General features: G+C 41.0%; 1 protein-coding gene across 2 annotated transcripts; it reads right to left on the reverse strand.

Moving 5' to 3' along the window:
* On the reverse strand, nt 1–26,725 carry LOC142748197 (protein kinase C delta type-like). 2 transcript variants are annotated; one of them, XM_075855319.1, is made up of 7 exons: nt 26,644–26,725; nt 17,147–17,317; nt 15,830–15,921; nt 12,149–12,211; nt 9,447–9,729; nt 1,611–1,739; nt 1–668 (listed from the first exon to the last, which is right to left on the reverse strand). In XM_075855319.1, the coding sequence occupies exons 3-7, from the start codon at nt 15,901–15,903 to the stop codon at nt 507–509; spliced, it is 711 nt and encodes a 236-aa protein (XP_075711434.1). In that variant the 5' UTR covers nt 15,904–15,921; nt 17,147–17,317; nt 26,644–26,725; the 3' UTR covers nt 1–506. The 2 variants fall into 2 exon arrangements, with proteins under 2 accessions (XP_075711434.1, XP_075711435.1); XM_075855320.1 differs by lacking the exons at nt 17,147–17,317; nt 26,644–26,725 and adding an exon at nt 16,861–16,948.
* Nucleotides 26,726–27,097: the final 372 nt, after the last annotated feature.

Here is a 27,097-nt window from a genome sequence, read left to right on the forward strand (position 1 = left end):
CCTTAATAGCCGGCCATCACTCACCTTATTTCCCCATTTCCGATGACAATAAAATGAAATGTCATAGAAAAGGGGGAAAAATAAAATTACAGTCACCGGTAGTCACCGGTAAGTGTAATTTGTAGTATTTCAAAATTCTTATGAAGTATATATATAGTGTAACACTATATATATAGTATCATAATATTCTTTTATTCTAGGCATGTGGTGTGCATGATATGATCAGGCACATCCTAATGCCAAACATAGACATTAAGGTACTTACCTTCTTTATAAGCAATCTGGAAGCTATTGGTGTTGTCATCATCATCCAGCTTGACCTGTTGAAGAATATGCTACCTTGATCCTCTGAACTTGATGGTCTTCTGCATTTGATGGTCTTTTTCATTTGGATGGTCTTCTGCATTTGATGGTCTTCTTCCGCTGGATGGTCTTCTTCCGCTGGATGGTCTTCTTCCTCTTGAAGTTCTTCTTGGGGATTAGGAGGACAGCTTGCTCTGATGATGTTAAAGAGCTGGTGCACTGTCCAGGGTTTTCCAGTTAGCGTTGACAAATGAAAACCCTGTGAATATGGCCTGGTGGTTTGCTGATATGGCCATGTTGTTATCCTCTGCTGTCTCCATTCTGATGATATCAAATGGTCTGGAGCTGCGCCGGATGTTGTTTGACTAAAAGATAAGGAAGCAGAAGGATTTGGTGATATTATTATGGTAAATTCTCATCACAGCCCTGAATAAAGCTTATGAAAACTAACTGTGTAATTCTAATGCAAAATGTTTACACTTGAAGGGGTTATCCACTTTGGACAATCCCTAGTTGTTAAAAGGTTCTCTCACCAATTAGCTGATCACAAAGTGTCCTCCTGCTATGACCTTTAGCAATCAGCTTAAATCTGTGGGGAAACCTGGCGGTAAGTGTTCAATTTCCCTGCAGCGCTACCACAGGGGAAATGAAACATTACACAATGTCTATTTATATCAATGGATTGTCTGTGTAATATGGGACAGGTCCTCCAGAGATGCTCTTTGTCACTTCTCTACACATTGGCCAAAAGATGAGGATCATGAACAGATGATCTCCATCTATTAACGGAGAATTCCCTAATAAAATATATAGAAAATTTATTATCTAAACTGGACCACTCTTTTGATAAGGATATTGTATTGTATCATTGTTATGTAGACCCAAATGCTCTCCTTCTTAAACAAACCAGTATGATAATGTAAACATATATAAATTAAGGACCATTCATTCTCATTCTCAAGTCCCAGTTCACACAGTGTTTCTTGGCGCAGGTTTAGACATAGAAACCGTGTCGGAATCAGGGTTAAATAAACGCCCCAAATCTACCCCCATTGATTTGCATGGGAGACAGAGGCTTTTTTTTTTCTGGTTGGTTTTTGAAGGCTCCAGGGAAAAAAAGCAGCGTTCCCTCTTTTGGAGCTGTTTCCTTGAAATCAATGGGAGGCAGAAGAAAAAATGCTTGTTTGAAGGTTTTTGATGCGCATTTTGACCAGCAAAGGCCCGTGGATTTTTCATTGAATTGATTTAAAAAGACGCCTAAAAAAAAAAGTGGAAAAAAAGGCTTCAACATGTGATCTTATACTTACTGGTACAGGCGTGTGTGGTGGTCGCATTCTAAGAGCTTGTACCGAGTCCCAGTCAATATGCTGGAAAAACCTATGGGCTCTGATGTTACCATTGACCCCTAGACGCTTGGCAGGATCTTCCCGGAGGAGCTGAAAATGAAACAACTATAATTGAGCTGGCTCGTTCTCAATACAGAAATCTACAACCTTTTATATTCCATCAATGATCTTACAACTACGGATTATATCTCAATGAGTGACTGTCTAATAATGAACGGACCGTTGTCAGGAAATAAGAGGAGCCAGCTATGAGGTGGTGGGGTGCACATAACTGCTGGGGGACCAAGGAGAATATTATAGCAGATGGTTATTCCAGGATTTCATGATTTGTTGTAAGAATATTTCTTCATTGTTAATAAACATCAAACTCAAGAAAATTGTCTGAACATCTTCAGGCCCATCATGGCTCTTCTGGGGCAGTGCTGTCACTCGAAGCTACAAAAGCAATTAACCCCTTCCCGACATTTGACATATCCATACATCACAGTCGGGTAGGAGAAGTATGGAACGGGCTCACGGAGTGAATCCGCTCCATACGATGCGGGTGTCGGCTGTATGTTAGTAACACGTTAAATGCCGCGGTCAATCGAGACTGCAGCATTTAAATCATTAGGAAGAGGGGGACGACCCCCTCTAGCAGCTCATCGCGCCCCCTGCAATGCAATCACGGGGTGGCGATGGTTGCTATGGCTGCCTGGGGGCCTAATGAAGGTCCCCCGATCTGCCATCTTTATGCTCCTACTAAGACCTGCCTCTGGCAGGGCTTAATAGAAGCCTGTCAGAAAGACGATATACTGCAATACATTAGTATTGCAGTATATAGTGCAAGTGATCCAACGATCGCTGGTTGAAGTCCCCTTGGGGAACTAATAGAAAAAGTAGAAATTTGTCAAATGCAGTTGTTTTTTCTTATGTAAAAATAAATAAATATTAAAAGTTAAAAAAAAAACCTTTTCCCATTTTCCCTCTAAAGCATAGTAAAAAAAAAATAAACATAATTGGTATCGCTGCATCCGTAAAAGTCGGAACTATTACAAGATATCATTATTTAACCTGCACGATGTACGCCATAAAAGAAAAAAAATTCTAAAAGCCAGAATCACTATTTTTTGGTCACCTAATCTCCCACAAAAAATGGAATAAAAAGTGATATAAACTTTGCATGTACACCGAAATGGTATCATTAAAAACTTCAGCTTATCCTGCAAAATAAGCCCTCATACCACTTAATCGACGCAAAAATAAAAAAGTTATGGCTCTCAGAATTTGGCGACACAAAATAAATTTAATTTCTTACACTTAGTTTTTTACTTGTAAAAGTAGTAAAATATAGAAGAAACGATATATATTTGGTATAATCGTAATCGTATTGACCCGAAGAATAAAGTTAACATGTTGTTTTAATTGCACAGTGAAGTCCGTAAAAACAAAGCTAAAAAAACAATTGAGGAATCGCTGTTTTTAAAACTTTCTACTCCACAAATACTCCCGTTTTCTAGTACATTATATGGCACAATAAATGGCAATACAAAAAACTACAACTCGTCCCGCAAAAATCAAGCCCTCATAGGACTATATCGACGGAAAAATAAAAAAGTTATGGCTTTTGGAAGGTGGGGAGGAAAAAATTAAACTGAAAATCTGAAAAATGGCTGCGGCAGAAAGGGGTTAACAGCGTCGAGTGGCAGTACATTTGGACAGTTTTAGAGGCCTTTGGGTTTGGAGATAATTTTATAACATGGCTGAAGATCTTATATAAGACGCCGTGTGCAAGACTCAAAATCAATAATAAATGATCATCCCAGTTCAACCTAGAAAGGTACACGTCAGGGATGTCCTTCATCTCCTCTATTATTTTCAGTGGTTATGGAGCCTTTAGCGATATATATTCGTGAAGATAGTAAAATTGTTGGATTCAAGAGTGGGAAATACGAGGATGTTATATCTGTCTATGCGGATTATATATGACTATATCTGAGCTCTCCTCACGTCTCTATACACATTATTAACTATAAACTTGCTGAATTTGCTACATTTTCTAATCTTTGATTAATTGGGAAAAATTGTTATTACCCTTAGACGACAATGCTGAGGATTTAGGGACCGTGATCCCAGTTAGAACCAAATTAAATATTTGGGGATTTATATATGGAGGGACATAGGGGACTTTATGAAACTTAATTTGTGTCCCCTTATTGTTGAACTTAGACAAAAAGTTAAATTCAGGACCAAACTGAACTTTTCGTTTATGGCGAAACTTCCTATGATTAAAATGTTTATTCTCCCAATGATTTTATACATGCTGAGAAACGCGCCTTTCTGGATAGACATTTCATTTTTTAAAACTATAGATGGTATCTTGAATGATCTTCTCTGTGGTTATGGCAGGAAGATTAGAATTACACAGGTATATTTGCAGTATCCTCCGGATGATAGAGGTGTAAACCCTCCAGATTTTAGGATGTGTTTATTTTGCTGCCAATTACTGTTCCTGATAAATGGTGACATCCGTCTTTTCCATAACACTTTGGTTGATATGAAAACTTACAGATATAAATATTTTTTTCAGTTACTGGACTATGGACGGCTCTCCGGATCTATATATTCTAAATCTACAGCTTGTCTGATGATGGAAAATGTGGGTATATTGCAAAAAAATGTTTCATGTTTTTTTCTTCATTAGTTATTTCTTCATTATTGAGTAATTTAGACCTTCAGCCCCTAAGTTTGCTAGGTTGTGCTAAGGCCATGAAAAAATTGGAGTAATATTAGTAAATGATCTCTGTATAGATGGTAAAATAAAATAACTAGTCATTTTGGCTCTGAAATTTGATGTACCGAAGGATATGGCTTTCAAATATATTCAGATCAACTCTGCTTGTCGGGCCATTAAAAATAAAAATAAATGAAAAACCCGTAATATTCCTGTTTTAAAACTTGTTACTGATAGTTTACACTCGACCTTGCTTTTGCAGGCGTGATTTATCTGCATTTTTGCAGGTAAATTGCAAACCCATTCTTTTCTATGGCCCCATGCACACGACCACGGTTTACACAATCGGCGCGGCATTTAGAACGTTTCTTAACCCTTTAGACGTTTCACAGGAATTAAACCAAAGTAGAGGTGAATTTTACAAATTAAATATTTTGTTGTTGCAGAAATTCATTTTGAATCCATTTTTTTTTTGTAACACAAAGTTTTACCAGATAAGCGCAACTCAATATTTATTGCCCAGGTTCTGAAGTTTTAGGAAATATCCCTGGAGTGCTACTGGACTGAAGCACAGGCCTCAGAAGTAAAGGAGCACCTGGTGGATTTTGGGCCTCCTTTTTATTAGAATATATTTTAGGCACCATGTTGGGTTTGAAGGGCTCTTGCGGTGCAAAAACAGTGGAAATCCCCCAAAAGTGACCCCGTTTTGGAAACTACACACCTTAAGGAAATTATCTAGGGGTATAGTGAGCATTTTTACCCTACAGGTTTATTGCAGAAAATATTAGAAGTAGGCCGCGAAAATGGAAATCTACATTCTTTCAAAGAAAATGTAAGTTTAGCTAATTTTTTCTCATTTCCACAAGGACTATAGGAGAAAAAGCACAGCAAAATTTGTAAAGCAATTTCTCCCGAGTAAAACAGTACCCCATATGTGGTAATAAACGGATGTTTGGTCACACGGCAGGGCTTAGGAGGGAAAGAGCGCCATTTGACTTTTGGAGCTCAAATTTAGCAGCAATGGTTTGCGGAGGCCATGTCACATTTGCAGAACCCCTGAGGGGACAAAACAAGGAAAACGCCCAAAAAGTGACTCCATTTAGGTAACTACACCCCTTGAGGAATTCATTTTGGGGTGTAGTGATCATTTTGACCCCACAGGTTTTTCATAGAATTTATTAGAATTGGCCAGTGAAAATAAAAACAATCCTTTTTCTTCAAAAAGACGTAGCTTTAGCTCAAAATTTTTCATTTTCTCAACAAATAAAGGAAAAAAAGAACCCCAACATTTGTAAAGCAACTTCTCTGGAGTGTGGAAATACCTCATATGTGGTCATAAACTGCTGTTTGGGCACATGGCAAGGAATAGAAGAGAAGGAGCGGCATTTGGCTTTTAGAGTACAGATTTTGCTGGATTGGTTTCTTGAAACCATGTCACTTTTGCAAAGCCCCTAAGGTACCAGTACAGTGGAAACTACCCAAAAGGGACTCCAGTTGTGATACTACACCCCTTGAGGAATTAATCTAGAGGTGTAGTGAGCATTTTGACCCCACAGCTGTTTCATAGATTTTATTTGAATTGGGCAGTGAAAATAAAAATTAAATTTTTCTCCAATAAGACGTAGTTTTAGCTGAAAATGTTTCATATTCTCAACAAATAAGTTTTTCATTTTCTCAAGCAGAAAAAGAACCCCAACATTTGTTAAGTAATTTCTCCCGAGTACGGCAATAGCCCATATGTGGTTATAAACTCCTTTTTGGGCACACTGCAGGGCTCAGAAGGGATGGAGTGCCATTTGGCTTTCGGAGTACAGATTTTGCTAGATTGGTTTCTGACCGCTATGTAGCATTTGCAAAACCCCTGTGGGACCAAAACAGTGGAAACTCCCCATAAGTGACCCCCATTTTGGAAACTACACCCCTCAAGGTATTGAGCATGTTAACCCTGCAGCTGTTTTGCAGAAATTAGTGTGCACTCGATATTGCAGAGTGAAAATTGGATTTTTCCATAGATATGCCAATATGTGGTGCCCAGCTTGTGCCACCATAACAAGACAGCTCCCCAATCATTATGCTGTGTTTCCCGGTTTTAGAATCACCCTACATGGGGCCCTAATCTTTTGCCTGGACATTTGACAGGGCTCAGGAGTGAGAATACCATGCAAACTTGAGGCCTAATTTGGCTAATTACACAGAATTGGTTCACAATTGCAGAGGCTCAGATGGGAAATAATAAAAGAAACCCCCAGAAGTGACCCCATTTTAGAAACTACACCCCTCAAGGCATTTATTAAGGGTGTAGTGAGCATTTTCACCCCACAGGTCTTTTCCATAAATAAATGCGCTGCGTATGGTGCATTGTAAAAATTAAAAGTTTTCCCCAGAAATGGCAATTTAGTGGCAATTATGTCGTGCCCAACTTATGCCACTGTAGACACACCCGAAAAATTGTTAAAAGGGTTCTCCCAGGTATGGCGGTGTCATATATGTGGAAGTAAACTGCTGTTTGGGCACGCTGTAGGGCTCAGATGAGTGGGAGATCCATTTGGCTTTTGAAGTGTAGATTTTGCTTGGTAGTAGTTTTGTTTGAGTATTGCTGGTGCTTCCATTTATAATGTAGGGGATATGTAAGCTGGGCAGAGTACATCAGGGGCATAGTCAGGGGGTATAATAATGGGGTAAACAATAAAATAATCCATAGATGTGTGTTACGCTGTGAAGCAATAATTTCTGCACAGGCCGGTGTCGCACTGATAAACGGTGTCTTTACTTATCCCCCTTTTGGTCCACACTCCGCACCTTTGGAGTTTGGGGAATTTTGCTGGGAAGTGTTGTCCTGGTATAATACGGGCACCCTCGCTTCTAGCATTTGTTTGGGCCTCCCCTTCCTGGTTCCCTAATTTTAGGGCCCCCGATAAATCTCCTCTTGAAACAGTAGAAATGTTCACCTCTGATCTGCATAACTGCATATTTTTTATTTCCTGAACTATGGAAGCCTTAACTAATGTTATTTTTTCATAGACGTAGTGGTATGAGTGCTGTTTTTTTGCGGGACGAGCTGTAGTTATTATTGGTACCATTTTGGGGTACATGCGACTTATTGATCACTTTTTATCCTATTTTTTGAGAGGCAAGGTGACCAAAAAACAGCAATTCTGGCACAGTTTTTTAGGGTTTTTTTTATACAGCGTTCACCATGCATTATAAATTACATATTAACTTTATTCTGCGGGTCAATACGATTTCGGCGATACCTAATTTATAGCACTTTTTTATGTTTTACAACTTTTTGCACAATAAAATTACTTTTGTAAAAGGAATGTATTTTTTCTGTCGCCATGTTGTGAGAACCATAACTTTTTAATTTTTTCGTCGACGGAGCTGTGTTTTTTGAAAGACGAGCTATACTTTTTATAGGCACAATTTTTGGATAAATACGACTTTTTGAACACTTTTTATTTCAATTTTTGTAGGGCAAAGTGACCGAAAAACAGAAATTCTGGCATTATTTTTTACGTTTTTTTACGCCGTTCACCGCATGGAATAAATATTATAAAATTTTAATAGTTTAGGCAGTTACGGTCACGGCGATACCAAATATATATGGTTTATTTATTTTTTTCAATAATAAAGGACTTGATAAGGGAAAAAGGGCGATTGTGTTTTATTTTATTACTTAAAACGTTTATTATATTTTTGACAACTTTTTTTTTCACATTTTTTTCACACTTTACTTTAGTCCCACTAAGGGACTTGAAGGTCCAACTGTCAGATTTTTTTTTCTAATACTACGTAGTGCAATGTATTCGTTCTGTCAGTCATTCACTGACAGCAAGCCGATTAGGCTTCGCCTACGAGCGGGGCATAATCGAATTCCGTAATGGCCAACAGGAGGACATTGTTAGGTTTCCTGGTGTCATAATAGCAGTTGGCAGTCGTGCGATTGGAGGGCACAGCTGGCGATCTGCTAGCAACCACAAAGATGCAGCGATCACATCCGATCGCTGTATCTGAGGGGTTAATGGCAGGTATCGGTGCTAGCTCCGGTTCCTGAAGTTACAAGTGGATGTCAGCTGTAACATACAGCTGATATCCACCGATAATGACGCCGGCTCATCTCCAGAGCAGGCGCCATCTTGCTGGCGGCTACGGAAGCCTTTCAGGCCCCGCCTCCGGGCAGGGGCTGGAATTTTCCATGCTAGGCACACCGGGAGACCAGTATTAGGCCTCCGATTGCCATTGCAGCCACCAACACCCCGGCGATTTCATTGCTGGGGTGTCGATGAGCTGCAAACACCTTAAATGTAGCGATCGCTTTTGACGGCTGCATGTAAGGGGTTAATGGCGGGGATCGAAGCTAACTTCGGTCCCCGCCGTTACAGCAGGATGTCAGCTGTAAGATACAGCTGACATCCGGGGATGACGGCACCGACTCTGAGCCGGTGCCAAGCATTTGGCGTAATTATACAACATTTTGCAGGAAGCACTGGCTTTCCATGTCGTATACTTACCATAAATGTCGGGGAAGGGGTTAATATAATCTTCAATTGTAAATGATTTCCTGAATGTACATTATGTATTCTGGGTGTTTCAGATTTTATAATTTTACCGCTAAAAGACTCACTTGTCATAAAAAAAACTGCTTAATGCGGCCATATCATTAAGGAATGACTATGTAATTTCTATACTGGTATTCAAAAAGATGGATGTTGTATAGAGGGGTTTATTTATGTGGTTTTTGGAAAAGTGGGAACCTTGGAGCGACTCTTTCCCTAATAACAAGTAAACTATTGTTATAGCATGATTCTATTTTTTGTTGTTGTTTTTATGTGGCAGGGAGTGGGTTGTGCAGGGTTGGGAGGAAATTCTAAAACTTTGTGGATATCTGGTGTAAATGATCTGTACAAGATAATGTAATGTTATTGGTATGTATTGCATAAGGAAAAATACAATAAATATTAATGAATATTTCTTAATGGGGTTTTTGCTTGTGCACTTATACTGGATGAAGGACCTCTACTGGCATTGAGTAACCCACTGTTCTAGGTCAGCATAAAATATATCCCATAGAGTAAAATACTCACCTTTTTAATGATGTTCTTCGCTTCCATGCTGGAAGCATTGAATAGTCCTCGGTGGTATTTGGACTTGCTGGTAATCATGATGTTCAAGATGATTCCAAATGCATACCAGTCGACTCCAGCATTGTACTCCTCCTCAGCCAGCATCTCAGGGGCCATGAAGCCTGGTGTTCCAGCATATTCGGTGGCTGACCGGTCTCCACAGATGTTCTCGAGTGCCAGACCGAAGTCGGCAATCTTTATATGGCCCGTTGCAGCCACCAAGATGTTAGAGGGCTTGAGATCTCTATGTAGAAGAAAATAACAATTGGGGTCAAATCAGTGTTCATGCCACAACTAGTCATCTGTATATAATAGTATTTATTCTTGGATCATTGCGCTGTTTACACTCTACTGTTTGTTAGCAGATATCAATTCAGAAGGAAACTGTTGCACGTAGCTTTCTGTCAGATAAGAATGGAATATACTTATAAGGCCTCATTCATATTGAGTTTATGCCTTGCGTTTAGCGTGTATGTCGGGAAAGGTCCCAATACAGATGCTAAACATGTTCATAGGGCTTTATTAGCCCGATGGAGGCCAAAAGCGTGCCCTTTTAGCATACGTCGGCCTGGTATAACTCAGTATACCTTTTTTTAAAGGATGGAATAGCGTAGTAAACAACGCATGTCCATCTAGTCGGATCCCACTTGAAACCGTATACTGTGTGGTATACGTTGTTTTTTAAATGGTCTATGAGTGAAGGATGCCACATAGGTTCCCAGGCCAAAATAGAAACCAGGGACTCCGCCTTCCGTCATGGTAGAGGACACCTGGCTGCTGATGTGTGGGACTCTTTATTTCACTAGCAGCTTCACTAGATATGTGTGGATGGAAGCTGTCCCCTGAATCACTATCTGCTCATGCACAGTTTTACCCGATGTATTATACAATGAAAATTGGCGAACACCCTGAGCAGGCCCGGGGAAGACTCTGGCTGCTTTAAAAGCCGTTGAAGACTCAGGATGCTTAAAAATTTCCTTAGGGCCACGGTGCGGGTGGAGGGTTCCCTGTATCGATCCCCGGGGGATCCCACACAGTTAACCTATGGAGGCCTCTGCTGCATAGGGAACCACCAGTGATTCTGTCCATATATGGACAGCTACGTCAGTGGAGCTTTTCGACTTATCCATTAAAGGAACAGTGTCATCACAAATAATTTTTTTATATGTTAAAGATGTTAGTGCTTTAATAAAAACGTTTATTTTCATTTGTGTGTTTGTGTTTTACTGTTTCTTATTTTTACACTTTTTCTTCCCTATGGGGGCTGCCATTTTTTGTTCCATTTCTGTGTGTGTCGATTAACGACACACACAGACATGGAATACGATAGCCACAGTCCCATAGGGACTGCGAACGGCTCCCGTCCCATTGACTGCCGTGTACGGCGTCTGTGTGGGAACTGCGCATGCGCCGCTCCCACACAGTCCTATTCGAAATTGGCGCCGTCCGGCGCCATTTTCCTGTGGACCGGAAGTCGCGGCCGGACAGTAATATTACTACTTCCGGTCGCGGCTTCCGGACTTGTGCACATGGAACAGCGGCAGCAAAGGGAGCGGACGGGCCGGAGGGAGCCGCGGCGGCAGGAGCAGGTAAGAGATTTCAATGTATGTTAGTGTTTGTGTGTGTTTACTACTGTATGTAAACCTACTACACTGTGGGTTACCTCAAAAAATGGCGACACACAGTGTAGGAGGTTAAACCTTTCAAACCCCTCGTTTATCCCGGCACTAGCCAGGATAAAGGAGGGGGGGATGCTGAGAGCTCACTAGAGCGAGGGCTTTTAACCCAATGTTGCAATGCTGCAATTTTGGGAACTAGCTCCATCTAGTGACCAAAAATGGGTAGTATTATAAATTAGAAAAAATTTATAATATTTCCTGACTCGCGAAAAAAATAAAAAAAATTTGAACAATGTTTAATCACCCACACACTAAATGTTTAATTTTTTAAAAAAAAACATGTTTTTCTGGCAACACATTCCCTTTAAACGGAGGCAAGTGATGGATGCCTAACAGTGGCATCAGTCAAAAAACGTGATGTGAACATAGCCTAGCAGGTTGCTATCATTAATGATATAACTTACTATTATCCACCTGGGACTGGGCACAATCCTTTGGATTATCAGAAGCTGCAGTTTATAGTAAAGAATCACTAGGGTCAGGAGGTGTAAAGTGTTTGTTTCACCACAAACAACCCCTTTCACATGGGAGCCGCCAGATCTGGTTCCCAACACTCCTGGCAATCAGCTAAGTTTGCCTAGATAGCCGTAGCCAGTTATTTGTATTACATGGCGGCCATTCAGCTCTCTGTTGTGGATCATAGAGGGGAACCCCAAGTGGTGGACCACCCCAATTAATTCCATCTCCTCCTATAGACAACACCTTAAACATCACTAGGGGAGCATTCATAGGACACTGCATCATCATCATTAGGTCACTACTTACGAGACGGTTTCCCAGTAGGCTACTACCAAAGTAGACATACTGTAGACATTGACCTAGGAGCTAGGAACTTCATCAATTCAAGAAACTATAACTTAACCCTTTTTACATTGCAAAGAAATATTGTAACTGTAGAAATTTTAGAGATTTTTCTCTGGAATTAGAAACCAGGCCTGAGTTTGAACTCATTACACCAAAAAAAGACAATAAGAATGTATTTACCGGTGGACAATGCCCTTAGAATGCAGGTGTTGAATTCCACACACGAGTTCTGCGGCGTAGAATCTGGCACAAAGGAAAGAGAAGACAATAGTATCTAGAGGAGGACAAAAAGCTCTCACAAATATATACTACAGAACAGAGCAGACAGGCAGAATATCTGACCATGTTATCCTATTACTGTGGACAATCACACCTATCTTATTCTTTATACTACATGTGCCCCCAGACCTGTGTTATTATATCTGCTTGAAGCAAGGGGTTAAGTCATTATTTAATGGACACCTTCATCTGATCATTTACTAACATGTGCCCATTGCTATGTTTTACTTTACGTGTTGCAGATCATATGGAGGGTAATAATAATAATAATATTTTATAAAAGGCTTTTCATGAAGCGTTTCAGTAATAACATTTCTATGAATGGGACCTTATATGTGGGAAGGTGGGCTAACACTCTATCCTATGTACTGTCCTCTTATAAATGGAAGCTATCATTGGATCTTGTATTCGGGCAGAGGGGCTAACACTCTATCCTATGTACTGTCCTCTTATAAATGGATGCTATCATTGGATCTTGTATTCGGGCAGAGGGGCTAACACTCTATCCTAAGTACTGTCCTCTTATATATGGAAGCTATCATTGGATCTTGTATTCGGGCAGAGGGGCTAACACTCTATTCTATGTAATGTCCTCTTATAAATAGAAGCTATCATTGGATCTTGTATTCGGGCAGAGGGGCTAACACTCTATCCTATGTACTGTCCTCTTATAAATGGAAGCTATCATTGGATCTTGTATACGGGCAGAGGGGCTAACACTCTATCCTAAGTACTGTCCTCTTATATATGGAAGCTATCAATGGACATTGTATTCGGGCAGAGGGGCTAACACTCTATCCTATGTAATGTCCTCTTATAAATAGAAGCTATCATTGGATCTTGTATTCGGGCAGAGGGGCTAACACTCTATCCTATGTACTGTCCTCTTATAAATGGAAGCTATCATTGGATCTTGTATACGGGCAGAGGGGCTAACACTCTATCCTATGTACTGACCTCTTATAAATGGAAGCTATCATTGGATCTTGTATTCAGGCAGAGGGGCTAACACTCTATCCTATGTACTGTCCTCTTATAAATGGAAGCTATCATTGGATCTTGTATTCGAGCAGAGGGGCTAACACTATATCCTATGTACTGTCCCCTTATAAATGGAAGCTATCATTGGATCTTGTATTCGGGCAGAGGGGCTAACACTCTATCCTATGTACTGTCCTCTTATAAATGGAAGCTATCATTGGATCTTGTATTCAGGCAGAGGGGCTAACACTCTATCCTATGTACTGTCCTCTTATAAATAGGAGCTATCATTGGACCTTGTATTGGGGCAGGGTGGCTAACACTCTATCCTATGTACTGTCCTCTTATAAATGGAAACTATCATTGGACCTTGTATTCGGGCAGGGGGGCTAACACTCTATCCTATGTACTGTCCTCTTATAAATGGAAGCTATCATTGGATCTTGTATTTGGGGAAGGGGGGGCTAACACTCTATCTTATGTATTGTCCTCTTATAAATGGAAGCTATCATTGGATCTTGTATTCGGGCAGGGGGGCTAACACTCTATCCTATGTACTGTCCTCTTATAAATGGAAGCTATCATTGGATCTTGTATTCAGGCAGAGGGGCTAACACTATATCCTATGTACTGTCCTCTTATAAATGGAAGCTATCATTGGATCTTGAATTTGGGCAGAGGGGCTAACACTCTATCCTATGTACTGTCCTCTTATAAATAGAAGCTATCATTGGATCTTGTATTCGGGCAGAGGGGCTAACACTCTATCCTATGTACTGTCCTCTTATAAATGGACGCTATCATTGGATCTTGTATACGGGCAGAGGGGCTAACACTCTATCCTATGTACTGACCTCTTATAAATGGAAGCTATCATTGGATCTTGTATTCAGGCAGAGGGGCTAACACTCTATCCTATGTACTGTCCTCTTATAAATGGAAGCTATCATTGGATCTTGTATTCGAGCAGAGGGGCTAATACTCTATCCTATGTACTGTCCTCTTATAAATAGGAGCTAACATTGTACCTTGTATTGGGGCAGGGTGGCTAACACTCTATCCTATGTACTGTCCTCTTATAAATAGAAGCTATCATTGGATCTTGTATTCGGGGAAGGGGTGGCTAACACTCTATCCTATGTACTGTCCTCTTATAAATGGAAGCTATCATTGCATCTTGTATTCAGGCAGAGGGGCTAACACTCTATCCTATGTACTGTCCTCTTATAAATGGAAGCTATCATTGGATCTTGTATTCGGGGAAGGGGGGGCTAACACTCTATCTTTTGTACTGTCCTCTTATAAATGGAAGCTATCATTGGATCTTGTATTCGGGCAGGGGGGCTAATACTCTATCCTATGTACTGTCCTCTTATAAATGGAAGCTATCATTGGATCTTGTATTGGGGCAGGGTGGCTAACACTCTATCTTTTGTACTGTCCTCTTATAAATGGAAGCTATCATTGGATCTTGTATTCAGGCAGAGGGGCTAACACTATATCCTATGTACTGTCCTCTTATAAATGGAAGCTATCATTGGATCTTGAATTTGGGCAGAGGGGCTAACACTCTATCCTATGTACTGTCCTCTTATAAATGGAAGCTATCATTGGATCTTATATTCGGGCAGGGGGGCTAACACTCTATCCTATGTACTGTCCTCTTATAAATGGAAGCTATCATTGGATCTTGTATTCAGGCAGAGGGGCTAACACTCTATCCTATGTACTGTCCTCTTATAAATGGAAGCTATCATTGGATCTTGTATTCGAGCAGAGGGGCTAACACTCTATCCTATGTACTGTCCTCTTATAAATAGGAGCTATCATTGGACCTTGTATTGGGGCAGGGTGGCTAACACTCTATCCTATGTACTGTCCTCTTATAAATGGAAGCTATCATTGGATCTTGTATTCAGGCAGAGGGGCTAACACTCTATCCTATGTACTGTCCTCTTATAAATGGAAGCTATCATTGGATCTTGTATTCGGGCAGAGGGTCTAATACTCTATCCTATGTACTGTCCTCTTATAAATGGAAGCTATCATTGGATCTTGTATTCGGGCAGAGGGGCTAACACTCTATCCTTTGTACTGTCCTCTTATAAATGGAAACTATCATTGGACCTTGTATTCGGGCAGGGGGGCTAACACTCTATCCTATGTACTGTCCTCTTATAAATGGAAGCTATCATTGGATCTTGTATTCGGGGAAGGGGGGGCTAACACTCTATCTTATGTATTGTCCTCTTATAAATGGAAGCTATCATTGGATCTTATATTCGGGCAGGGGGGCTAACACTCTATCCTATGTACTGTCCTCTTAGAAATGGAAGCTATCATTGAATCTTGTATTCAGGCAGAGGGGCTAACACTCTATCCTATGTACTGTCCTCTTATAAATGGAAGCTATCATTGGATCTTGTATTCGGGGAGGGGGGGCTAACACACTATCCTATGTACTGTCCTCTTATAAATGGAAACTATCATTGGATCTTGTATTCGGGCAGGGGGGGCTAACACTCTATCCTATGTACTGTCCTCTTATAAATGGAAGCTATCATTGGATCTTATATTCTTATTAGCCTACGACTACTTTACCGTGCACTGGGGATGTCAAGTCGCCCCTTCCGCTGCAGGAATTGATGGAAATCTCCGCAGTTGACGTACTCCATTCCAAGAAGCACAAGCCCCTAATACACAGAACAGAGACAGAAGAATGATAATGTAGATGATAAAGTTACCAAATGATTGGAGCTTCTACACTCCTACTATACAGAACCCATCATCAGTTATCACCTCATCACCATAGACATAGACTACATGAAGACGGGAGGATAGGACAGGTATATTCTGTATGATGGATCAGTAACCCCTTATTGGTGATAATATAGTTACAGCTGGACACCGGACGCAGGAGAACTGTGACTTATTATGTGCTCTCTATGTGTAGAATATTCTCTCTATACTAGTGCAATGTATATACTGGGATACATGACATCACACATTGCTTTCCATGTCCCAACATTATAAGATGTCAATAAGAGTGACATCCATAGAGTGACAGCTCCCCCTATTGGTAGCTGCGCTGCATGTAGACAGAATTATATCTTGTATTATGTCAGGAGAACAGAGTTCCCCTATAAAGATATATTAATAAATTGTCCAGCCTGGAATTATGGAGCTAAACACAGATTATTTTTCAGCCCATAATAAAGGCATCATCCAGTAGTAAGAGTAGAAGGTATTCTTTCCTCATGTGTCAGAGGGGCAGACGTTGACAGGCAGCTAAACTCTTTCCCAGCAATTCATTGACTCAGGAGCGATGTCCAAACTTGAACTTTTATTGCAAGGATAGTGTGAAAGTAAGAAACAGAGAGATAATGCGCTTACTGTAGTACAGCAGCGTGTAACAACACACTACTATACAAAGCTTTGTCATCATGTGCATTATATACAAGAACATGAGCACAGAGATGATGAGTGGAGATAGACAGACACACAGGAAGATGCTGTCCTATGTGTAACAGGCATGGCCACTGACTGGTGTCTATAATAGCCGGAGACATGCAAAACACCATCATATGCATCAACATAGAAACCTACAACGCTAGATGGTCATGTGTACATACCAGCCATGCTACCGTAGGCTCGGATCAAGACGATGTCTTTACATACTGCTTGTGTAACAGTACAATCTGAAAATGGCTGCTACAGAGCGGACTTGGTGATGTCAGTAAGTTCATAGGTGATAGATACGGTGGCTCTCATGGGACATACAATGGATTGTAGGCTAGCTTACTTAAACTACTGCAGAAAACAGCCACTAGAGGGAGCTATCACAACATTAACACAGAATACAGTAACTATATAGATGAAAGACTGCCTATGGCATGACAGAAGGAATAATAAATGTACCTTGGTCTGGAAAGCAAATTCTCCATGGAGAAGGAAGGGGCTGCCAGATGCAAGTTGTAACACCCGCCGCTCCACCGTCGCGCGCTCCTCTCCTTCGGCAAGCAGGTCTCTCTTGGCGATGACTTTGACAGCAAATTGGTGGCGAGTGTAGATGTCTTCCGCCAGCACCACCTAGAAAAACATTATTAATGAGGGATCTTCATGAAATGTGTTGGGGACAAGAAATAATCCATAAGTAACAGTAATGTTACTACACTTTTACATGTAACTGTTAGTCTACCCTCCACGGCTCCAATCCATGTTACAGACTCAAACTGGGGATTTGTATTTTTAAGGTGGTATTCCCAATATGGAAACGTCTTCTTATCCTGTAATACACATCCAGCAACAACAGGCTCAGCAGATTCTGTTCTTATATTTGCCTATTTTGCATAGAAATCATTAGTTGGCAATGATTATTGTGACTTAATAGATTTTCTAGGACTTGCCAGGTCCTCATAGATAAATTCACCGTAAGGCCGGGATCACACAGTTTTTAGATCCTTTTTTTTTAGCTCAGCCCAGGAGTGGACACAAAAGAAATAAGATGCATCAGTATTGTCTTTATACCTTTTGGATTCACTCCTGGCTTTGGCTCAAAAAACTGAGCCAAAAACTGCATCAAGATTGTCTGTGTGATCCCGGACTAATGTTAAAATTTGTTTGTAGATAATGAAGGGATTTTATAACATATATTTATTGTAAAACACCTTCTTTTCTCCTGTCATATATTTTGGCTTGTGACTGAGGTCGTTACAACAAAAATATTCTGTATTTCAGTGCAGGGACTGACAGAATGATCCAAATGTTTGTAGTAAGTTCCCATTTAAGTTAACTAGCAACTAGCAAATTATTGTCATAAGGATGGGCAAAGATGGCAGAATGCGCCAGTGCAGGAAAAGCAAGGGCTCTCACTCGGTTGTGGCCTGTGGATAGGCAATAAAGGTTGCGAGTAGGAAAACCCCTTTAACCCCTTAAGAACACAGCCTGTTTTGGCCTTATAGTCACAGCCCATTTTCAAATCTGACATGTGTCAGTTTAGGTGGTAAAAACTTTGAGAGAGAGCATGTGACCGGATGTAGCGTCCATGGCCGCAAGTCGTCAGGTTTACTTACCTCCTGACGCCCGCAGCCATGGATCTGTGAGCGCAGGTCCCCATCTCCTTCCTAGGAGACGCCAGTGCTCACTTCCGCTCCGGTCTGCTGTGTCCAGTAGGGTGCGCGCGCACGCTCGTGCCCGCTCTTAAAGGGCCAGCGCGCACATGTAAACAATCACTATCATCAACTCACATGATTTCCTGGACTATAAGTGAGCCACCGCCCTTCTGATCCTTGCCTGAGCGTTGTTTATCATATCCTAGTTTGTCTAAGCAAATGGTCTCCTAGTGTTTTCCAGTTCCAGTGTTCCCTCTTCCTGTATCCCGTATCCTGTTCTAGTGCCGTGCTGTGCTGTAGTCATGCTGTGCTGTATCTGCGCCTGTCCTGCTGCTCCACGCCTGACATCTACCCGCTGCCTAATCCCAGCCGAGCCTGCCTTGCTACTGTCTGAGCTGCCACAGATACCTTATACGAACTGTGACCTGCACCCTGTTGGCCAGCTGCCATATCGCCAAGGCGGTATGGCCCAGTGTTCCACGAACCCAATGTGACACCGGATGTGACGGTCGACAGGCTCCTCCTCTGCAATGTCCTGGCTCCTCCTCTGCTCCCCCGCTGCACTACATTGATGCTTGGTATCTAGCACTAAGCCCCGGCCTCTCCTGTGTGATGTGGCCGGTACGCTGCCTTTGACAGGCTCTGACAGCGTCGGCGCTCAAGCTTTGGTTCCCGGTCCTCCTGCTTGATGTCTGGGGCAGTTGTTATGGTCGGCTGTAATAATTAAATGCACCCTGGTGCCTGGTTCTGGATCTCCTGCCGCTAATGAGTTCTGGTTCCCCTGTCTGTCCTGTCTCTACTGCCGCTTTGGATTCAGCATTACTGCATTATTGCCTTGATCACCTGCTATCTGGCAAGTGTTAGCACGCCGCACTAAAGCCTTGTACAAGTCCAAGAACAGGTCCAGGAATTCAGGACCGGGAGGGGGTTAGAATGTTCCTGTTAGTAACCACTGTATTGTCTATCAAATATTATACATGTTGTACCTGTCTTGAGAACGGTTTGAGGGCTATTATTTGCAGTTTTTGAATTAATATCACATAAAAGGATTTCTGCTTGAGAAAGCAGTATAGAAATCGTTGAGTCAAGTGGTTAAAAATTACTGATACTGCTGATTATCTTTCTCCAAGAGGGACTGTGTTCAGTTATTTTTTCATTACTTATTATGCATTGGCGAGTGTTCTAGTCTTTCTCCTGGCTAGATTATACACCGGGTATTTGATATGTCTCCAAAAGAAACAGGACAAGGATGGCGCTCCAGCGAGCAAAATATATAGGGGGCGATCTGGGGGTAAAGCTGCATCCTCTAGGATGGACAAGTTCCTATCTTCTCCCGCTCCTGTGACCTCTAGAGGGAAACAAGGCAATTTGGAAAAGCATTTTAGCCCAACAGGAGAGGAGTCAGGGAGTGTGCATGGAGAGGACGATGCTTGTCTGAGACTCCAACTATGAAGGCAATATTGCAGACTCTCAAAAATCTAGAGGGATCCATGGTGGATTTAACCCCTTCCCGACATCTGTCGTATATATACGGCACACATCACATCGGGTGGGGGAGTATGGAGCGGGCTCACGGGCTGAGCCCGCTCGTAGGACAGGTGTGTTACAGCCGACACTTCTGGGTAACCAGTACAATCCCACTCGAGCATGATCCCACTAGCTTAACCTGTTAAATGCTAAGGTCAATATCGACCGTGTCATTTAAATCACTGAAAACAGGGGGGGTGACCCACTGTAACGTTCCAATGGCCCCCCCGGCAGAGAGATTGTGGGTGCCATTGGTTTGCATGGCAGCCTGGGGGCCTGATGAAGGCCCCCAAGTCTGCCATCTTTGTACTACTATGAAGTATTGCAGTATATCGTGCAAGCGATCCAACAATTGGTAGTTCAAGTTCCCTATGGGGGACAAGTAAAAAAACAGTAAAATAAAAATTTTTAATAAATAAAAAAATTCAACTAATTAAAAGTAAAAAAAAAACCTTTTCCCATTTCCCTCAAGCACAATGTAAAAAAAATAAAAATGAACATAACTGGTATCGACTGTAAATGTTTGAACTATTACAATATGTCATTATTTAGGCCACAAGGCGAACGCCGCAAAACATTAAAACCTCCTAAAAACTTCCTTTATCCCCATATGGGGCAATGAATTACTTAACCAGTTTGTAAAAGTAGAGGACAGTAGATTTTGGGTGAAGTGGGGTATTACGCAATTATCACTTTTTTTGTCAACAGGGTAATAAGAACCCCGGACACCTTACAAAGGGAGTTCGGTATTTTATCCGTATCCCTGTATTTGCACTATTTTCAAATAGTTCACGAGTGGGAAGTGACACGTGATAAAGAATGTTTTCAGATTGGTTCAGAGGAATTATTTATAAACCTGTATAATAGGGGAAAAGAAAAGGGGTCACTTCTTTGGTGTATCATGAGGTAAGTAGGTTTATGAATTGAGATAGCCCAGTAGGGGCAAATTTAAATGGAAATGGAAATGGAAAATGGGGAATGGATTTGGAGAAGGATTATGGAGTCACATGGAGTGTGGTGTTCAAAGGAGTTAATAGTGTGTCACTAAATTATTCACATAAATTCTACCAGGTTTACACCGTTTGTACTTCACTCCTAAACGTCTGTATAGCATGGGTTGTAGAGAGAATGATACCTGTCCTAGGTGTAATATAGATCAGGCTGATCTCATACATTTGATGTGGTGATGCCCAAAGCTGCATGGATACTGCTTCTTTGTAATTGAAACCATTGAATCTATCTTAGGCATGGTTTTGGAGAACTCCGAAGGCTTAATGTTTTTTGGAGACCCCTCACAAGTACCAGGGCTGAAGCAGAGCAATGACTGATCTTATGATTCAGTTGTTTGTTTTTGGCAAGATTACAGATTTTGAGGAAATGGATTGTAAAGAATCCTCCGGTAGTGACTGAATGGCTAAAGGCAGTATTTAGAGTGCTGCTCTATGAAAGATCGCACTATCTCACAAAAGGGAGGTCTAAATATTTTTATAATAGATGGAGAAGTTGGATTGACCGACTGTATATAAGGGACAAAGTTATTGCACTAAGGCCTCATGTTTGATTTTTTTTTTCTCTCTACTCATCTGCCTTGGCATCAGGAAAGGGATGGGTGTGTGGGGAGGGGGGTTGGGTATTGTATTTTCTTTTGTTTCTTGTTTATGATTGAATTATCCCAATAAAAAATAACCTGCAGAATGGAATAATCAAATCAAAAATATTATTTAAAAAAAAATACATTTGGAATGCTTTTATTTATCCACGCCGTACTGAGATTGTTTTCCCGTGACACATTGTACTCTGTTAGTGGTAAAATTTGGTCTATACATTCAGTGTTTATTTGTGAAAAACACCGAAATTTGGATAAAATCTGCAAAAATTCGTATTTTTCTACATTTATATGTATCTGCTTGTAAGACAGATAGTAATACCACGCAAAATGGTTACTAGTTAACATTTACCATATCGCTATTCTATGATGGCATTGTTTTTTGAACGTCCTTTTATTTTTCTAGGAAGTTACAAGGCATATAACTTTAGCAGCAATTTCTCAAATTTTCAAGAAAACTTACAAAACCTATTTCCTTAGGGACCAGTTCAGTTCTGAAGTGGCTTTGAGGGCCCTATATAATAGAAACCTCCCATAAATCACCCCATTTTAAAAACTGCACCACTCAAAGTTTCCAAAACAGAATTTAGAAAGTTTATTAACCCTTTAGGCGTTTCACAGAAATTAAAGCAAAGTGGAAGTGAAATGTACAAATTTCATTTTTTTGCAGGAAAATCATATAAACTCCATTTTTTTCTGTAACACAGAAGGTTTTACCAGAGAAACGCAACTCAATATTTATTGCCCAGATTCTTCCGTTTTTAGAAATATCCCACGTGTGGCCCTAGTGTGGTAATGGACTGAAACACCAGCCTCAGAAGCGAGAAATAGAGAAATAGCACCCCAACATTTGAAAAGCAATTTCTCCTGATTATGGCAATACCCCATATGTGGTAATAAACTGCTGTTTGAACACACTGCATGGCTCAGAAGGGAAGGAGTGGCATTTGGCTTTTGGAGCTCAAGTTTTGCTGGAATGGTTTTTAGGCTCCATGTTACATTTGCAAAGCCCCTGAGGGACCGAAACAATGGAAATCCACTGAAAGTGACCCCATTTAGGAAACTACAACCCTCATGAAATTCATCTAGGGGTATAGTGAGCATTTTGACCCCACAGGCTTTTTGCTGAATTTATTGGAATTAGGCCGTGAAAATGAAAAAGCACCCTATATTTGTACTTTATTTCTTGTGAGTAGAGAAACATCTCATACGTATATGGTCATAAACTGCTGTTTGGACACACGGCAGGGCTCAGAAAGGCAGGAGTGCTATTTGACATGCAGATTTTTCTGGATTTGTTATTGGGCGCCATGTCGCATTTGCAGAGCCCCTGAGGTACCAGTACAGGGGAAACCCCTTAAAAGTGACTCCTTTTTGGAAAGTACACACTATCCAGGACATTGATCTAGGGATGTAGAGAGCATTTTGACCCCACAGGTGCTTCATAAATTTTATTAGAATTAGAAAATGAAAAATGACATTTTTTCAAAAAATATGCAGTTTTAGTTCCCGATTTTTTATTTTCACAAGGGGGTAATAGGAAAAAAAACACCACACAATTTGTTAATCAATTTCTTCCGAGTGTGTCAATACCCCATATATGACCCTAAACTGCTGCTTTGGCACTTGGCAGGGCTCAAATTGCAAGGAGCGCCATTTGGCTATTGGAGTGAAGATTTTGCTGGATTGGTGTTTGGGCACAATTTCGCATTTGCAGGGCCCCTGAGGTACTAGAGTACAGTGGAAAGCCCCAAGAGGTGACCCTATTTTGGAAACTACTCCCCTCAAGCAGGGCCGCACTGGGACTGAAATTCAGCCCTGGCATTTGAAAGCACACATGCCCACTTGCTGCGTGGTGAATGTGAAATATATTTGTGCACTTGTAGGTTATGAGAAGGTGGTGAGTGCAGCATGATATAGTATATATCATATAGTCATGGCTGTACCTGGTATTACAACTCAGTCCATCAAAGGCGTTATCCAGTTTCAGCAAATTAATGTTATTTTTTGTATAATTAAAAGTTATAAAATTTTCCAATAGAATTCCTCATGTTTTACGAGATCTCTGCTTATTGTTATTAAGAAAATGACAGTAATGCGTAAATGTATTTGCTTGAATTACCTAGTAGTGGCGGGGCACCGGGCAAACATTATTTTCAGACCCCCCTGTCTGGCCCTTGCCGTAGGTCTTACTATTTCTGACTGTCCTTAGCTGTGTCAGCCGACCCCACGCTGTTACTGAGTACGAAGGTGTGGGCAGGCGTACACAGAAATCACAAGGCCCACCAAGAAGGAAAAATGTTTACATGTACACTGCTAAATTACACCGCCGAAATAATAGCGTGTACTATGCCCAAATAATGCCATAGTGTACAGAATATACTGGGGGAATATTTTCTGGTGTAAAAAAGTCACAAATTTTGCAGCACACCATAGTTGTGCTAAAATGTGTGACTCTTTACTTTTCTCACTACTTTTGAAAAGGGGAGCGAATTTTAGCCAAAGGGGCGGGGCCTCCATCGGAATGACAGATTTATTATAATTTACGCAAAAAACTTGCTTAAATTATGCAACAAATCTAGACCGTCTAGTAGCAGGCCTAGATTTGCATTTTTGTTGCACGGACAGCCAAAGATGTGCCAAATATTTTAGGTGGTATGCACCTCTTAACCCCTTCCTGCTCCTGGATGTATTATTAGTTCATGATGAGCGCATCGTTTGCGCTCTATGACCTAATAGTACGTCACGGGAGGAAAGGCCAATCTGGCCCCCTCTCGGCACATACAGGAGCTGTGACAACTGCTGTCTCGTACAGCAGTTGTCACAGCTCCTTCAGCAGGGACCGATGGCGGTGGTCCCTGCTGAATAAGCCCTTAGAAGCCGCGTTCAATAACATTAGAGGCTTCATAGGAGTTAAAGCCCCATCGACGTCCCGCAACATGATCGCGGGCGCCTATGCTTGCTATGGCAACCAGAGGAATAACAATGGCCTATGCCATCTACGGAAGCCTTGTGGGTCCTGACAAAGTCAAGACCCACTAGGCTTGCTGTCAGCGAGTAGCTGACAGCTCTAATACACTGCACTACACATGTAGTACAGTGTGCTAGAATAGCGATCAGGGCCTCCTGCCCTCAAGTCCCCTAGCGGGACATAAAAAAAAGTTCAAAAAAAATTGTGTAACAATAAAAAGATAAAAGTTTAAAAGTAATTAAAGTAAAAATACCCCTTTTTTCCCTATCAGTCCTATATTATTAAAAAAATAAAAAAATAAACTATACATAATTGGTATCGCCGTGTCCGTAACGGCCTGAACTACAAAAGTATTTTGTTATATAGCTTGCACGGGGAACGTTAATAAAAAGTAATCAAAAAGGCGCATGTACCCAAAAATGGTACTGATCGAAACTACAGTTCGTTACGAAAAAACAAGCCGTCACGCGGCTTTCTTGATTGAAAAATAAAAAAGTTATGGCTCTTAGAATATGGCAACACAAAAAGTAAATACGTTTTTATAAAAAGCATTTTATTGTGCAAACGCCATAAGACATAAAAATACTATAAACATATGGTATCGCCGTAATCATATCGCTCCGCAGAATAAAGTGAATATGTCATTTATAGCGCACGGTGAAAGCTTTAAAAAAAAGAAGTAAAAAACAATTGTAGAATTGCTGTCTTTTAGTCACCACACCTCACAAGAAATAAAATAAAAACTGATCAAAAAGTCCAATGCACCACAAAACCTCTTCAAACCTGACATGGTGCCTAAAATATATTTTAATAAAAAGGAGGCTCCAAAATCCTCTAGGTGCTCCTTTGCTTCTGAAGCCTGTGCTTCAGTCCATTAGCACGCTAGGGCCAGAATAACTGCAGAGTCTGGGAAATAAATATTGAGTTGTGTTTCTCTGGTAAAACCTTGTGTTATACAGAAAAAAAATTCATAAAAAGGATTTTCTGCATAAAAAATTAAGTTTCACCTCTGCTTTACATTTCTGTAAAACGCCTATAGGGTTAAGAAACTTTATAAATGCTGTTTTGAATAGTTTGAGGGGGTCTAGTTTTTAAAATGGGATGATTTATGGGGGGTTTCTAACATATGGGCCCCTCAAAGCCACTTCAGAACTGAACTGGTACCTAAAAAGAAAGGCTTTTGAAATTTACTTCAAAATATGACAAATTCCTGCTTATGTTCTATGACTTTTAACATCCTAGAAAAATAAAAGAATGTTCAAAAAATGATTTCAACATAAAGTAGACATATGGGATATGTGAACTAGTAACTGTTTTGTGTGGAATTACTATCTGTCTTACAAGCAGATACATTTAAAATCAGAAAATTTTTATTTTTTCCAATCTTTCTATTCAATTTTGCTATTTTTCACAAATAAACACTAAATATATCGACCAAATTTTACCACTAACATAAAGTGCAATGTGTCATGAGAAAACAATTCGGAATCGCTTTGATGGGGGATTTTAATAAAATACTGTCAACTCTAATGAAATGTAATTTAGCATTTCTCCCAAGCATCCCAGTTTTTTTATTGCTTTTTTTGTAGGATTGCATTGCGAAAGGAGTCGTAGGCCAGGATCACACAATCACAGTTTTGATGCAGTATTTGGTTCAGTAGTAATGGACACAAGAAAAGAAGATGCACCAGTCTTTTCTCTATACCTTTCCTTCCTTTTAGAGCCACTTCTGGTTTTGGCTCAAAAAAACGGAGCAAAAAACTGCATCTAAATTGTGTGTGTGATCCAGACATTATACAAGTGTATCCTGCAATGTTAGTATCTGGGAGGGTTTGTGGGCATTCCTTAGCGGATTGGGCAGGGCTTAAAATGGTGCGTGGGGGGGGGGTGTGCTGTAGCTGTAAAAAAAAACATGCATTGTGTGAAAATACCTTTACCCCCACAAACACCACAAAAAAGGCTCTGTAATCCCCCTCTTACAGTACACAGGGCCCATAAACCCCCACATACAACTCCTATCTCCACAAAGTACACAAACCTAATTAGCCCCCAGCACACAGTATCCTCTCATCCTTTCCCCACCAACATCACACAGAATCCTAGCCCCCCCCCCCCGCCCCGCCCCATAAAGCACAGAGTATGTGAAACAATGTCTCCCCTACATAACATAACTACACATGACCCTGCATCAGCCACTCACCAGCCCAGATATCTACAGAAGACTGTTCCAGTGTCTCCAGGTTGCAGATGGTTCTGCATCCTCCTCCTGCTGGTGTTCTTTCACTCAATGACAGGAAGCAGTGGATGTTATCAGGAAGCCTCCCCCTCCACATACGCCTGTGCAGCCAGAGAGCCCTCCCCTTCCATGTCCTGCTCCGGATTGTGTGCAGTCAGAGCTTCCCTCTTGGTAATTGGTGGGGCACCTGTCAGCTGACAGGCTTTCTACCAATCAGAGCTTCTGCTCAGTAAAAGGGTAACTCTTATCTGCCGGCTGAAGCAGCAGCTCGAAGCATGACACAATGTCAGAGCAGCCTCCGAGCAGCAGCATAAACATATTATCCCTGTCTCTCCCTTATGTAGTTCAAAGAGTGCACTGTGATGTTGGGGAAAGAGGAGAGCGGCCCATTGGGACACCAGCCCATCTGGCATTTGCC

This window comes from Rhinoderma darwinii, chromosome 3, assembly GCF_050947455.1.
Source record: "Rhinoderma darwinii isolate aRhiDar2 chromosome 3, aRhiDar2.hap1, whole genome shotgun sequence".
NCBI lineage: Eukaryota > Metazoa > Chordata > Amphibia > Anura > Rhinodermatidae > Rhinoderma > Rhinoderma darwinii.